General features: G+C 46.9%; 1 protein-coding gene across 5 annotated transcripts in view; it reads left to right on the forward strand.

The window, feature by feature from the left end:
* HDLBP (high density lipoprotein binding protein) overlaps positions 1-15,915 on the forward strand; it is an 84,389-nt gene that overhangs the window by 61,875 nt on the left and 6,599 nt on the right. For 4 of the 5 annotated variants that reach the window (XM_056808611.1, XM_056808609.1, XM_056808608.1 and 1 more), the window contains 5 exons: positions 1,364-1,502; positions 13,692-13,846; positions 14,410-14,514; positions 14,692-14,826; positions 15,823-15,903. In XM_056808611.1, coding sequence (XP_056664589.1) covers positions 1,364-1,502; positions 13,692-13,846; positions 14,410-14,514; positions 14,692-14,826; positions 15,823-15,903 — 615 coding nt within the window. The remainder of the gene's footprint in view (positions 1-1,363; positions 1,503-13,691; positions 13,847-14,409; positions 14,515-14,691; positions 14,827-15,822; positions 15,904-15,915) is intronic. The other variant, XM_056808612.1, reaches the window with a different exon arrangement.

Below are 15,915 nucleotides of genomic sequence, written 5' to 3' on the forward strand. Positions count from 1 at the left end.
AATGACATGAGAAACAAGTATTTGAGAGCTGATCAGTTTGTCCATTGAAATCCTTGAGTGTGAAAGGAAGGAGTTTGAGGTGGGGGCAAAGACTGACACCGAACCCCATGAGAAAGGAGGGAGAACCTGGGATCCTTGAAAGAAGTTACCAAGTGTGACCTTCAAGAAAGGAGGAGGTCAGGCCTGGAGTTAGGAGGACCTGGATTCCTATCTAGCCTGAGATACTTCCTGGGCAAGTCATTTGACCCTGGTTTGCCTAGTCCTTGCCCTTCTGTCTTAAGACTTGTTACTAAGATAAAAAGGATTTTAAACAAAAGAAAGAATGGAAGAAAGACTGTTGAGTGCAAGTAGGGGAGGGGGCTAAAAGTAGCGATTGGGAACAAGCAACCAGTTGACTCTCCTGGTTCACTGTGTCCGCAGAGAGGAGAGAGAAGGTGTGAGCACTACTGGAAAGGGGGGCCAAGGATACAGTGCTGACAGAAGAGAACCTCTGATTGGAAGGGGCTTGGGGGCGGAAAGAGGTCTGATGGGAGGGGCAGTTGGCTACAAACTGGACTGAATTTCTGCAGTGCCCAGGGAAGGCAGAGGAGCACCTGAGAGGGACCTGGGATCAGGCTACCTAGACGGGGGTAAAAGGGTGGGCACCAGTGGCCTGTGAGGGGAGTTTTGATTAGGTAGCCCAAGGAAGTCAAGGAGAGTCTTTAAGGGTAGATGGTCACCCACTTTCTAGAAGCAAAGCATTTGGTTGGTGTTTCTCGAGGAAGAACCTGGGCTGCACTTGCATTCCCGGCCAATGTCAAGATGCCTAGGCTGGATTGTATGGGATGAAGCTAGGACTGTAGCTGGCTAGCAAAAAAAGGTTACCCTCTAGTTAGTGGTTGGCAGCAGTGGCTCAGGACAAGCCCTCTAGGGGAGGGGAAAATTGGTGCTTCTGATGTGGGGTCAGGAGGATGCTTAAACCAGCCATTCACTGCTCCCCTAATATCATACTAAAAGTAATCCATTGCAGAGGTGCCTAAAGGATTGGCATGCCAGATTATCATCTTGGCTCTGGTCTCTGATAATTGATTCTGTCTTTCCATAATAAGTCTTTGAAACTCAACAGGCAGGACAGAACCCTGTGGCCCCCATCTCCCAGCAATGCAGGAGTGCCCAGACAGCCCTTTGAGTGTTAGGACTTCAGTCCAGGCATTTATGGGATCCTTCTTGGGATCTTGCTTATTTACTTAAAAGAAAACGGGACAGACAGCCCTGTGCAAACATCTCTGGCTAATGGGTAACGCGACTGTCTCCAGCAGAATGACATCTGCAACCTTTAACCATTTATTCTTTTTGTTTCCTGTCCCCTCCCGTGGCCATGAAGGAGGCACAAGTGACAATGGAGTGTGCCATTCCCCAAAAGTACCATCGCTCCATCATGGGCCCCAAAGGCTCCCGAATCCAGCAGATCACCCGTGACTATGGTGTCCAGATTAAGTTTCCTGACCGGGAGGAGAACCCAGGTGTGTGGGGGCCATTGTTCTTGACACCATGTTTTACATCTGTTTGTGATGCATTTGTGATGACAGCATGTTTTTTACATCCCTGAGATTCCGTCAGTTTGTTGTGAGGGTTCAGAGCTCCCAACTGACCGGTGGTCACCCAGCTGGGATGGAGCCTGAGAGGAACCTTTGCCATCTCTCCCACCCCAGATCTGAGATCCATTGGTCAGTTCTCTTGTTCTTCTCTAGATGGAGAGGCTCCTTCTCTGGGGTGACACAACCTACAGGAGCTAGAAGGTTGATTTCAGCTCCAATCTGCTTCTCACCCCAAAGGGGGCATGGGGCTGGCCTGTAGCCATGCTACTGTTAATAGTCAGTATTTCTGCTTTTTGGAAAATCTTTTTGTCAGTTTGATCCATTTGGGTTGTCTTCTTTTCTCCTGGGAAAGGTGCTCTAAGGTGGGGGATGTGAGGGAAGGAAAGAGATGGGACACCTAGATGGGGGGAGGGTGCTACCTAAGGATGGGGGGGGGGGCTTTCTTCTTTTGATACTGGTCATGGAGGCCAGGGGATCCTCTTTGGTCCTCCTTGAACTGTGTACATGGGTTGTGGAGCTCCAGTATGGAAGCTTACCTGAGTGCTAGGTGCTTTGATTGCATCGCATGAGCAGAAATGGTAATGACACTGGACACTCAGTCCAGTTTGGGCTAACTTTACCCCTCAAGACTGACCTATTTTCACTATCCTTGGGAATCTGGGAAGACCAACCCAGAGAGTTTTTGTGTAATTTTCCTTGGTGAACCTTCCTGTTTGGCAGCAACCTTGTTGTCATCTCCTCACCATTGGAAAAATGGTAGGGGTGAAACAAAATCCCTGAAGAGCAAAGGGTGCTCTGGCTCTGGAGCCCTGGTCACATGCTTAGGCTTCTTAGGGTCTCCTTTGGCATTGAAGATACAGCCCTTTTTCTGGTGCTTTGAAAGGGAAATGCTCCTAGTCTCTCATGGTAAGCTGGATTTCCTAAAACTTTTTACACAGGGGGCCAGTTCACTGTCCCTCAGACCGTTGGAGGGCAGGGCAATGAAAAAAAACTATGAACAAATCCCTATGCACATTGCACATATCTTATTTTAAAGTAAAAAAACAAAATTGGAACAAATACAATATTTAAAATAAAGAACAAGTAAATTTGAATCGACAAACTGACCAGTATTTCAATGGGAACTATGGACCTGCTTTTGGCTAATGAGATGGTCAACGTCCCATTCCATATTTGTCACTGCTAGCCGTAACAAGTGGTGCAAATGTGCATCAGTTAATCTAGATCTGGTCCGAGATTTCAGATGTTTTATTCTGGGAAAAGTCTGTTCACAGACATAAGTGCTGCCAAAGATGGTTGCCATTTTGAGTGCATGGTTCCTGAGATTAGGATATGTCTCCGAGGGGAGAGATGCATAGAAGTTAGGCAAGCTGCTTGACTTGAATGTGTCTTTCAGAGTCACAATTCTGCAGTTCAGCCAGTTCCATTTGGTAAATTGTAAGTGGGTTACGGAAAAGCTGTATGTCCTGTTTGTGCAGATGAAACTCTTTAAATCTGAACTGGAACTCCTTTTGTCACCTTTCCAGTGAATCCATACATGTTTCTTTTGGGAATGCAATCAAGGGTTTTTCCTCTAACAGATTTTGAGTTGAGGAGATGGCAGAAATTTTCTTCCTTTCACTTGTTTGATAAGGAGGCCTAATTTTACTTCAAATGCTTTCACATGTGATTGCATATCACAGATGAGCTTCCCTTTTCCTTGAAGTTGCACATTGAAACTGTTGAGTAGCTGTTACATCTGTCAAAAAGGCGAGGTGTCATTTCCATTCTGCATCATTGAAGTCTGGTACTTCTTTGTTTTTTGAAAGCATAAAAGCTGGAATCTGTGTAAGTAAGTCATAGAAATGTCTCAAAACTCTCCCTCAATTCAGCCAACAGACTTCTGTGTGGGACAGAACATCTTCATAGACAACTTTTAGCTCAGACAGAAATTCCTGAAATTGTCTGTGGTTTAGTGCATTAGCTCTAATGAAGTTAACACAAGATACCACAATTTTCATAACAGAGTCCCACTTCAGTGATTTACTACAGAGCAAAGCTTGTGGGTGGATGAGGCAGTGTATGGCTATTGGATGAGAATGGTTACATTTGTCTATCTCTTGGTTAGTGCAAGCAATTACTCCTTTTTTAGACCCCACCATGCTAGGAGCACCATCAGTTGTCACACTGACTAGTTTAGCCCAATCCAGCTCCAAATCCTTCACAGTTTGGGAAACCTTTTCATAGATATCCTCTCTTGTAGTTGTTCCTTTGATGCTTTGCAGTGCAGCAAGCTCTTCTGTGACTATTAGAAGTTCTGCAGAATCACAAACATCATTGCTCTTGTTAAGTGCCCAGGAAAAATAGGAAAGTTTTCTTAAGGAGTTTTGCAAATGCTGATGCAAATTGTCTCCCATTTCTTCAATTCTTCATGTAACTGTAGATCCTGAAAGACTGTACACATCTCTTTGGCAACAGGAAGACGACACTCTTTAACAAATTTTCCCTCCACGAATGGTCTGCCTGGGCATGCTATTAGCTTGGCAACTTGAAAACTTGCTCGCAGTGATGAAACATTTAGCTGCTTCTGCTCCACAAAAGTATTTTGCTGAGTTGTCAATGTATTTTTCAGTTTTAATATTTTATCTTTTCTCACATCTCTGACCAAACAATCATATTTATCTTTATGTTGAGTTTGATAATGTCAACACAAATTGTATTATTCTTTGGCATATCAAACACACACAGCTCTTTCCTTGTACTTCATGAAAAAGTAATCATAAGTCCACTGTTCTTTGAATATCCTACACTCCAAGTCAATTTTTCTCTTCTTGATGTCATTGTTTCCTAGGGATTCCAAATTGCTATTAATAAAATACTTTATATATATTTATATACACATATGTGTATGTATATTACACAGCCCTACAAAAACAATATACCAACAATGATTTTGCCCACAGAGTCATACAGACTGCACTGCCCATCGATGCAGTCTGATCTATGTCCATCAATGCAGCCTTCTCAGTCCCCATCATTTCAGCCTCACCAGTGGCCAAATTGGTGAGATTCCACTTTTACCTCAGGTTCACACTGGTGCGGTGCGGGAAACAGCATGATTACAGAGCTGGTTCCTCCACCACCTTTCCAGTTCACACTACCCTGTGCGAACCACACTGAGATCTGTGAACTCACACGGGTAGACCCATGCGATCAGATTCCATGGCAGGAAAAAACTAGTGTATGTCCTCTAGTGGTCTGTATTTATGGATCTGTAATTATAGACCATAATACGAAAAACGCATGCTTCACTTCCCCCACATAGTACAGGAGCAACCATACTCCTCCAGATGCACAACATAATGGCCCCCATAATAGGGGAGTATGAGGGCCATTGTACTGCTGTCATTATGTCACCGGAAGTAGTACTGTACATGAGCGACACCGCCACATACAGTGCTCCTTTCACTGACCACCAGTGAAAGAGGTGCCCCTTCCAGAAGTGGGGTGGGGGCCAGATAAATGGCCCCAGGGGGCCGCATGTGGACCACGGGTCATAGTTTGGGGACCCCTGCCCTAAAACTGATTGTATTCTTTTGATATGGTGGTCTTGCTGATCAGATCAAGTGCCAAGGACCAATGAAAATATGCCGGCACCCCAGGCTAGAGACTCCAGGGTGCACCAGACAGTCTCTGTTCATACGGCCAGGTTGGTTCTTGCTTGTTTGGGATCCTTGTTCTTGACTTTCCTGTCTTTCCTTCCCTTTCTGTCCCTCTCTCTCCCCTGCATCCTTCTTCATCTAGGGTCTTGGGTCTTGTCCTCCTCCTGTTCTCCTGCTCTGAGGGCTCCTTTTGAAGTTTTTGCTCTTCCTCTTTTGTCATTGCAGGTCTCACTGCCTAGTTCTTGCTCCCACCATTCTGATGCTAGTGAAATGCATCGGTGGCATTGGAGCCACTAAACCTGATAGGCCTTGATTCCCAAGCTTTGGGCCTTTCTCTGTCTCCAGCTGTTTCCCTTCATGTGGCTGCCAAACCCCAGGCTTTTATCTTCTCATTAGTGTCGCTATTTCCATCAGGGAGAACCACCATTCATCTAATTTCCCAGCCTTAAAATGACAGTTGCATCTTGGATCCTGACCCCAGACCTGTGGCTCTTCATGTCACAATGGCCGTCACATACAGTCTGTCCCCCTCTCGCTTCATCCCTCTTGCCTGCCCCTCGACTGTCAACCATTGACCTCACTTGCTGCAGTGGCCCAGACTTTTCTCCTTCCCACTCAACATGAATCCTTATGATGAAATTAAAATTCTCCTTCCTCTTATTTCCATTATTTGACTTGAGCACAGCCTGTCCTCGTTCTGCCAGCTATATCCAGGGGAATCTGTCTCTCAGTGACCGGATTCTCTTCAGTGAACTCAGCCTTCCCTGGTTCAGTTCATGTCATTTGTTGTCACCTTTGTGGAACTTCAGTCAAACTTCAGTAGGCCTTGATCATCCCCTGCTTCTTTGATCTTCCTCATTTCTTTAAGTCCTCTCTACCTCTTCTGTCTGTAAATGTCTGCCTCCCCAGTGACGCCCTCCTTGCTTTCTGTCTTCCTCATTGACTTAGGATTGGCATTATAGGTGTGTGTGTGTCCTTTGCTCAGTAAGATGGCAGGCCCCATGGAGGAGCCCCAGCTAACTTGGTTGTTCTTCCAGTACCTAGCATAGAGTTGTGCATACAATGAGGAAGGAAGCATTTGAGTAGAATTAGGTCAGCGGCACAGGGCTGTGGTGGCCAGAGCCACTTTCTTAATCAGGTCATCAGTAAGCAGTTATTAAGTCCCTACTGTGTGCTAGCACCTACTGGAGTGCTCAGGGCATGTTGGAGCACAAAAGACAACACGGCCATCCAGTGCAGCTGAGGAAGTCTCCAGGTGTAACGACTTTTCGTGCCACTGGACTCAGGCTTCCAACGCCGAGAGAGTGGGACTGTCTCTGTGCATCGACTCTTCTCCTTCACGCACAAAGACAGTCATCATCCTCGGTTACCGAGAGACGACGACGACTACTACTACTACTACTACTACTACTACTACTACTACTACTACTACTACTACTACTACTACTACTACTACTACTACTACTACTACTACTACTACTACTACTACTACTGTGTGCTAGGAATTGGGCTGGTTGTTGGGAAGTAGAACCACATAAGATGAGTTCTGTTACTGCTGATGCTCGTGTTTCCCAAATGTTGAGTTATTTGTTCTTGTTGGTTGTAGCTGAATTTATGGCCAAGAATTTGAAACATTTATCAACTTGGAGCATTCACCCAGCCATTATGTTTCAAATTTACATCCATCTATGGCAGTTATGGAGCTCCTCTGAGATTGGGTGTTCTTTATAATAATTTATTCTTATCATCTGACCTTGGCAGTCATTTCTCTTTCCTGCCTCTGCTGAATCTACTATTGAGGGTGCCACTATTGTCTCGGGTACTCAGGCGGGCAACCCAAGTATCACCTTTGACTCCTTCTTTGTAGGAAGATACTCTTGTAGCAGTGCTTGTGTTTAATACTGGCAGAAACATTTTTAAACAGATATTTCCTTATAATTTAGTGGAAGGTCTTAAGTAATTCTATATGTAGGTCAGATCTAGTATTACTCTCTTGCTTTAATATCCTGTCTTTGTGTTCTCTGTTGATAAGTGTTACTGGCCTCATCCTCCCACCCTAATGATTCTCCTTTCTTAGAGGAATGCCCAAGAGGACTTGCTCCTTCTCTTGTCTACCATGGTAAAAAAGCCTGATTTCTCCATCCTTGGTGATTTCAAGGAAAAGAGTCTTAGGGACATAGACAAGCCCATGACCAGAGATGAGCAAGATGATCTGAGATACCCTTTGTTCCACATTCTTCTCCTCGCCCCCAGTGTCTCTTCCACTCTGAAGCAACAGAGTTCAGAAGATATTGTGACCTGGAGCTCATCTGCTGACTTAGGCTTATATCTGGCAAAGGTACCCAGGCCCAGCCTAATCTCCTGACAAATGCTGAGTTTTGTCAAATTTATGGTTAGACTGAATATATTTTAGTTGTTCGCCAAGAATTTAATTACTAAATCCCAAATGAATTACTAAAGTCAGAATGGAATTTATGGTAGTTTATTTTATAATAAAGAGGGAAGATATTAAGGAAGAGAGAAAGAGAAGAAAAAGAGAGAGATAGCTGCTCCGGCCTCCTCTGAGCCAGGCAGGAGTTCTGAGGCCCCAGCCAAGGGAAGAGCCTCAAGATGATGGACCTCTCCAGAGGCTGGTGCCTCCAGAAAGGACACGGAAAAGGGAGTCAGCCTTTAAACTCACTGCATGTCAGTTCAAAGGAACAGGATCACCAGGAAAAACAGGTCCAGTCAGCAGATCAAAGAATGAAGAATTGTCCTCCACTCTAGTAGAGCTCCAGCAGAACTCTCTCTCACAGGAGGTTCCACTCCAAGTGAGAGTTCCAAGTCAAACTGCTTTCAAGCAGTTGTTACTTTCCTTTTAAAGACATTTTTCCCTTGTGTCACTTCCCCTAATTTTATGTCTACCAATCACAGCTGACACTCCGCTCTAGGACCTCCCAAAAGGCAGTCAGTCGATTCTGATTTGTCATCCACTCTTTGACACACGTGGGTCATGGACCCACGTGACATGGGTAGTCATACCTTTTTTGATTAAATCCAAAAATGGGTAGATCCACATTCTTAGCTTTTAAGTATCATGTTAACGGTTTGGGGATTGAAATCTAAAAAGAGACAGATCTCTATACTCAACTTTAAGTACCTTGTTTACAATTTAATCTTCACAATTAAGGAAGAGCTAAGTACCTTCATTGTTACAATCAGGGGAGAACCAAATCCAATCTTCACAGTTTCCAGTGAGGTGTTGGGACTGATGCATGTTGGGGTGGAACAGAAACTGTGTAAATGTCTTTCACAACTGAAGTTTATTATGAAAACTTGGATTTTCGACTTCTTCTCCCTCTTGTTTTTCTACTTTAAAAATTGGGTTTGACTCTGCCCTTCTATGCCATGGCTCTAAGGCAGGGGTCCCCAAACTGCGGCCCCTACTGAAGTTCCGGAAAGGGGCACCTCTTTCATTGGTGCTCAGTGAGAGGAGCACTGTATGTGGTAGCGCTTTAGAATGAGGCGCTGTGCAAAGGATTATGTGGCTGCACAATGGAAGATATCATCATGGTGAGTGGCAATCTGGGGGAGGGGATTCCACACTGGGTATACTGCTGCCCAGTTGGGGTTAGGGTTAGGTTTTTATAGTTCAGCCCTCCAACTGTCTGAGGGACAGTGAACTGGCCCCCTGTGTAAAAAAAGTTTAGGGACCCCTGCTCTAAGGTAGTCAACCTGGGGGGGTGGATAGGATCAGGCACATCTCAGGCTGGAAAGGACCTGTAGTCCCTAATTGAACCCCTCTCATTTTGAAGACAAGGAAAGGATCTGTATGATTCCAGAAGGATGTAAGTGTTTGCCTAGAGCTCCTGAATCACAGTTTTCCTTTTAAACTGGGGGCTTCCCAGCTTTGGCTTGGGGCCCTTTGGTATAGTGATTGCTTATGGAGGTATGCTATTGCATCTGTTCAGGCCTTTGGGTGAACTCTTTAAACTAGTGCTATCTTTTAGGGTAGAAATCCTTTAGTGGTTGCCTAGTGGATAGTGTGGGGGTAGATTTCTGGGGAAAGGCTGAGTCAGGTAAATGGACTTATACTTGACTTGAGATTGTGGGTGAAGCTAGCTTAGGGCTAATGGCTATTCTCTTGGAGGGACCCCTCTAGGACACAGCTGCTGGCCTCTCCATAGCTCTATGTGTGCACCCTCCTTGGTGGGGAGAATGGATTTTAGGCAGAATGGGAAGGATAGATTGGCAGCCTAGTCTCAGCTACGATAGGTTGGTGTGGTGATTTAGGTTTATTTTACTGTAAGATAACTGAAGACTTCCTCCCTTCAGTGGTCTATTTCTTCTGGCACCTTCTTCCTTCTGCCTCAGAGCTAAGCTCCTGATCTTGTGCCTCCTCCTAGGAAGCACCTGGTTTTTGTCTTGTCTGCTGCTTCCTGGGTGCACAAGCAGTCTTCTACAGAGGGCCAGGCAGGGATGCTCCTCTTGAAGGGCAGGAATTGGCTCATTTTTCTACTTTGTTTTCCTCACACCAGGTGGCCAGTTGGTATAGGTTCATTAGGAAGCTCTTATAGTAGCCCGTTCAAGATGATGTGGCCCTGAACTGTAGCTGAAAGACTTGGAGTGGAAAGAAGGGGAAGCATGTAGGAGAGCCCATAGGATCATGGACAGATAGGATCTATCCTATCTATCTATCTATCCTATCTATCCTATCTATCCTACCTAGGAGGGGCCATGAGAGCCATTGAGTCCAACCCCCTCCCAGACTCACTGATTTTACAGATGAGGGTTGGGGGTGCTCAGTTATTTGTCCAAGGTCAGGTAGAAAGTAGTTAAATGTCAGAGGTGAGATTTGAACCCAAGTCTTCATGACTCAGTCTTGCCTGTACTTATAAGGCTTGGCAACTGATCAGAGATGAGATTTAAGAGACGGAAGAGGTCAAGGAATGTGCCACCATTGTGAGGGTACTCTGCAGAAATGGAGGATTATGCAGGAAGGATTTGGGGTAGGGTAAGAACAAGTCCATCTTGCGTTGGACACAGTGCATTTGAGATGCAGATAGGACTTCCAGCCAGGGTTCTAGCTCAGGGTTTGTCTTTGGGAGCAGTGGAAGATTAAGTAGAGAGGGCTCGAACTAATTAGGGACTTACTAAGAAAGCTTCCAGGCCTGAAGGCAGGAAGGGGGACAGATAGGCCAGGCAGGCCCTGACACAGAGACTTGAACTTGACTGTAGGTTCTGAGAGAGTCATCGAGGTTGCTAGAGAAAGAGATTCCCAGAGGAAAGGCTCTCGCCAGCCAGGGCTTCTGCCATACGTGGACCTTGGGGCCCAGTGCATGTAGTCATCTGGGTTTCTTCTTTGAGACACCAACACTTGGCTTTCTGGGAGCCCTAGATGCTTCTTTTTCAGAGAGGCACTTTCCTTGGTCCATCCTATAAATGGCCTTCTGCAGAATGCGCCATTGCTAGGTCCATGGGCTCTTGGCCGTAAACCTCGAGGAGGGCGGCCCTGGTCACAAACTGTGCCCGTGTTGTTCATGGATGGCGTGGCACATTGGCTGCTGGGATCCTTCCTCCCACCAAGGCACCTCTCTTATCCTTCTCTGGCGCCCTCTTCCAGGAGAAATAGAAAATCCCTATCTACACTAGATGTCGTGTGGCCTGAGACCCAGAAAATCCTGGTGGCGGCAGGAAACCCGTTCTTTCTCCTGGCCCTCGTGCTGCCCCTCTGAGACTACCTTATGCCTGGCATCTGCTCTGTGGAAACATAGATTATCTAGATTATCCATGTGTGAATAGCCTGGTGTTTTGGCTACTTGTCTCCCCTGTTAGAATAGCTCAGTGATAAACCTATGGCACATATGCCAGAAAAGGCATGCAGAGCCCTTGCTTTAGGCATGCCAGAGGGACTGGAGCGGAGCTGCTCTCCTCCCTTTCTCCTCACTTCCCCTGCCCCTCTGCCCAGCAGCCAATGGGAGCTTTTCCTCCCCTGTCTGGGATAAGGGGCATGGTTTACATGGAGTGTAAGGGCGTGGTGGGGATGGAAGCCTGTGGAGTCTGTGGTGAAGGTAATTCCCATGGTGGGGTTGGAGAGGAGCTTGGTTTGAGGGGAGCAGAGCTCCCACACTGGGTGGTGTGACTAGAGGGGAGTGGAACACTGGGTTCCCTCTCCTTCCCTAACCCTCTGCCCAGCAACCAGTGGGAGCACTTCCTCCCCTGTCTGGGGTAAGGTGGGGGGAGGGGCAGGTCACATGGTCTCTGGGTGGGACAGGCATGGCACTCAGTCTGCGGGGTGGAATGGGGGGTCCCTGGCACTCCATCTCTAAAAGGTTTGCCATCACTGTAATAGATGGTCCTTGAGAATACAGATTGTATAATCCAGTCGAGAAAGTACTGATTCCAGAGTCAGGAAGACTTGAGTTCAGGTCTACATCAAACCTGGGACTGTTTTTGTTTTAAACAAAAGAAAATAGAAAAGCCATTGACTCACCCAGTTTTATTTTGTTTTTGTTTTTAAGAAGAAAATGAAATGACCAATATCAAAAATGGAAAAAGTAAATTTGCAACAAATGAAGAAGAAATAAAATCAATTAGATGTCATTTTGTCCAAACATATGCCCCTAAACAACAATTTAAATGGAATGGATTTACAACGGTTACAAATTGCCCATATTAACGGAAAACAGTGGAATATTAAATAACCCTTTTTCAGGAAAAGAAATTGAGCATGCCATAAATAGATTTTGGGGGGAGGGAAACTTTCTTTCCTAAAGGGAAAACCCCAGAACCAGAAGGATTTTTAAATGAATTCTTTTATTGTCATTGTGTCAGAATCTTTGTGACCCCATTTGGGGTTTTCTTGGCAGAGATGCTGGAGTGGTTTGCCATTTCCTTCTCCAACTGATTTTACAGATGAAGAAACTAAGGCCACAGGGTAAAGTCACTTGCCCAGGGCCACACAACTAGGAAGTGTCTGAGGCTAGATTTGAATTTGGGAAGATGAGTCTTCCTGACTTCAGGCCTGGCAGTCTTACTGTTATGCCGCTTGGCTGCCCTTAAGTGAACTGTACCAGACATTTAAAGGAAAATGAATTCTAATGCTACATAAACTGTTGGGGGAAATTAATATAAAAGAGGTCTTCCTGGATTTCTTCTATATAGTCTTGAGCCTCCAATACAAAAGAAGGGTCAAAATAGAAAAAGTGTTCTTTAAGCCAATTTCCCTAGTGATTATTGATTCAAAAATTTCCATCAAAATCTTAGCCAGGAGACTGTGTCAATATAGCACACAGTCGATCCTATTAACGAAACAACCCAACACATGATCATTTCAATAGATGCAGGAAAAGCTTTTGCTAAAACACAACACCCATTCCTGTTAAAACACTAGAAAAGCATAAGAATAAGTGAAATTTTATTTAAAATGACAAGTAGTAGGGTCAGTGAGGTGACTCAGTGGATAAAAGTTGGGAGGACCTGGGTTCAAATGTGATCTCGGACATTTCCTAGCTTTGTGACCCCGTATAATCCCCATTGCCTTACTGCTCTTTTGCCTTAGAATTGATTCCAAGACAGATGGGTATAGGTTTTAATAAAATAAGACATGTAAGTATCTACCTAAACCCAGGAACAATCATCTGTAATGGAGGCAAGATAGAAACCTTTCCAGTGAGAGTAGGGGGGGAAACAAGGTGCTAGACAAGAAAAAGATGTTAAAGGCAGAGAGAAAACGAAACTCCTGTTTTTGCAGATGTTCATTTTCTTGGAGAACCCTTGGGAATCAGCAAAAAGTCTCATTGAAAGAACGTCCGCGTAATTGTAGGATATAAAACAAATGCTTACAAATCATCCACATTTTTGCATGTTACCAGCAAAATTCAGCAGGAAGGGATAGAAAAATTCACCCAACTATGTGCCAAAACCCTGACAGTTTAAATGGTTTGGTTGAATATTTGCAAAAGTATAACTTGCCCAGAATAGTAGAATATTAAATCAATTAAATATGAATTCAAAGAAGAAAATAAAATTCTTTCTTTCTTGAGAAATAGAAGGATACTTGAGAGTTTATCTGCCAAGGAATAGGAATTGTGTGAACACAATTTTATTCAGCTTTAGAACCTTACTGTCTCTGACATTCTGGACAAGTTACTTTCCTTCCTGCCTCAGTTTCTTCATCTGTAAAAAGACCATAATAACAGCACCTACTTCTCAAGGTGGTTGTGAGGGTCAAATGAGATGACACTTGTTAAGCACTTTGCCAGCCTTTAAGATCCTAATCAAAATTTTTTTCCATAATTATTATTATTATTCCCAGCAATTACTTAGCACTTAATAGATGATTGTTGACCGACCTGTGGGGAGAGAGATATATATGCTTGTCTTTGGTATCCAGAGGACTGTTCATTGGCCTGAAGATTGCACTGTACTATCCAAGTGAAAACGTGTTGGTGCTCGCTGTCTGTCATTCTTGACTGTGATCTGTCTGTTTTAGCTCCTGTCACTGAGTCAGTTGTCCAAGAAAATGGGGAAGAAATTGGGGAGGGGAAGTACATCAAAGAGGCTGACCCCGGCTCTCCAAGGAAGTGTGACATCATTATCATTTCGGGTCGCAAAGAGAAGTGCGAGGCTGCCAAGGAAGCTCTTGAGGTTGGTCAGTCTCTTCTTGGGCATTGGGGGTGGGCCTTGCCCAGATACTTGGTCAGCCCAGTCCAGTGGAGACGGCACTTGGGTCTGGGGCACTTGTTTAGAAGCCAATGTGGGAGACATCTTGTCTGGACTTTCCACTCTTGTCGGTTGTATTGGGTTTGAGGTTTTTCCCAATTTGAATGAATTTAAAAACTTTAAAAAAAATTTTTTTTTAATCCCTCCTCCCTCCCTGGGTGAGGCGCTCTAGAAAATGGTGTCTGCCTTTGGCAGGAGTTTTACTTTGAGGACATCCAGTTACTGCATTTCGAGTCTTGGGGCCTGGCTCCACTCCTTGAGCACATGACCAGGCCCTTCTGGCAGATGAGGAGGTGGGCCGGAATGTCTTCTGAGGTTCCTTTGATCTCCCGCTCCCAGGAGAAGACGGGCAGGAGAGGGCACAGCGCGTGGCGACTGTGCTCTCGTAGCCTGTGGGAGAGAGTCTGGAAGATCCCGAGAAGCCAGGCTCTGCTCCCTCCTGCTCGGGGGCCGCCCTTTATGCCATCGCTCTGCTCTGCTGTCCGTAGGCGCTGGTTCCCGTCACCATCGAGGTCGAGGTGCCCTTCGATCTCCATCGCTACATCATCGGGCAGAAAGGAAGCGGCATTCGAAAGATGATGGATGAGTTTGAGGTCAGTGACGTGCCCGTCTGCCTCCTAGTTCAGTGTCTTTGCCGCTTCGGGGAGCCCTCCCAGATCAGGGCCCTCCTCGGCACCCCCCGCGCCCGGCCTGCCCTGCTCCCCTTCGTGCTGTGCCGTGGCCGACCGGCCAGCCAAGGGCCTGCCATTGAGTCGGGGCTTGTCCTTCAGGTGAATATCCAAGTGCCGGCCCCCGAGCTGCAGTCGGACATCATCGCCATCACCGGCCTCGTCGCCAACCTGGACCGGGCCAAGGCTGGCCTCCTGGAGCGAGTGAGGGAGCTGCAGGCTGAGCAGGAGGACCGGGTAAGCACCCGGCCTGCGGGCCGGGCCACGTTCCTCGGGCTTCTCGGGCTTTGGGGGGAGTCGGGTAGGGAAGGGCCCGGGGCAGCCGCCGCCACAGCCGGGCCCGACTGCGCCTCTTCTGGGGAGACGTTCTCGTAGCTGCCCCCCGTTGGGGAAGGCAGCGTTGAGCACCCGGAGCTGGCCGGACTGCAGTGTCGTGCGGACGGCCGGGGAGGGCCGGCCGCAGCGTTCCGAGATGGAGTGCTGGGCCTCGTGGGCTGCGCTGAACCAGCTGTTCCGGGACCTCCCTTGTGGCTCCGCAGCCATGTCATCGGGGAATAAGGAGAGGGGCAGGGCGGGCTTCGTGTCGCGCCTGGCCGGCCTGCCCTCCCAGCCCGGTCCGCATTCTTGGACCTGGACGGTCGCGTCTTACCTTGCTTGTGTGTGCAGTAGGGGGGGAGTCCCCAGGCACGCCGCGTCTCCCAGGCCCCCCTTTGGTCCCCCAACCAGTCCCGGCTTCAGAACGAACGTGGCCGCTCGGCACTGATGAGCATGTAGAGAATTTCAGGTCACGTGTTCGGCGGGCTCCTTCGAGCCTGGTCGCTCCCCTCTGCTCTTGTTTGTGCCAGTGCTCACCTGCGCTTTAAAGAGTCCTTGACTTCTGTCTCCGAGCAGAGCGAAGTGTCGCTCTCAGGCCAGAACAACAGCAAGGGCTAAATGGGGGAGAGGAGGCACTTGCCTGGCTTCTCGCTAGATGGTGCTTGTTAAAATCCCTGCCCTGTCGCTGTGACTTGTATAAGGCTTGTTCTGGTGTGTTGTGTTATCTTGTGCCCCAAGCGCCTGGCTTCCGTTAGAGCAGCGTTTGGGGACCCAGCATGGGGGGGGCGGGGGGGGGCGTCCACACTGTGACAGGTGAGGAAAAGATGGAGGGAAGCAGAGGCCTCGCCTTCTTTCTCACAGAGCTGCAGCTGGACCTGGAGCTTCTCCTCATCACGCTCTTGGCTGTCTCCATTGTAGGCTTTGAGAAGCTTTAAGCTGAATGTCACTGTAGATCCTAAATATCACCCTAAAATCATTGGGAGGAAGGGGGCAGTGATCACCCAGATTCGG

This window comes from Monodelphis domestica, chromosome 8 (assembly GCF_027887165.1).
Source record: "Monodelphis domestica isolate mMonDom1 chromosome 8, mMonDom1.pri, whole genome shotgun sequence".
NCBI lineage: Eukaryota > Metazoa > Chordata > Mammalia > Didelphimorphia > Didelphidae > Monodelphis > Monodelphis domestica.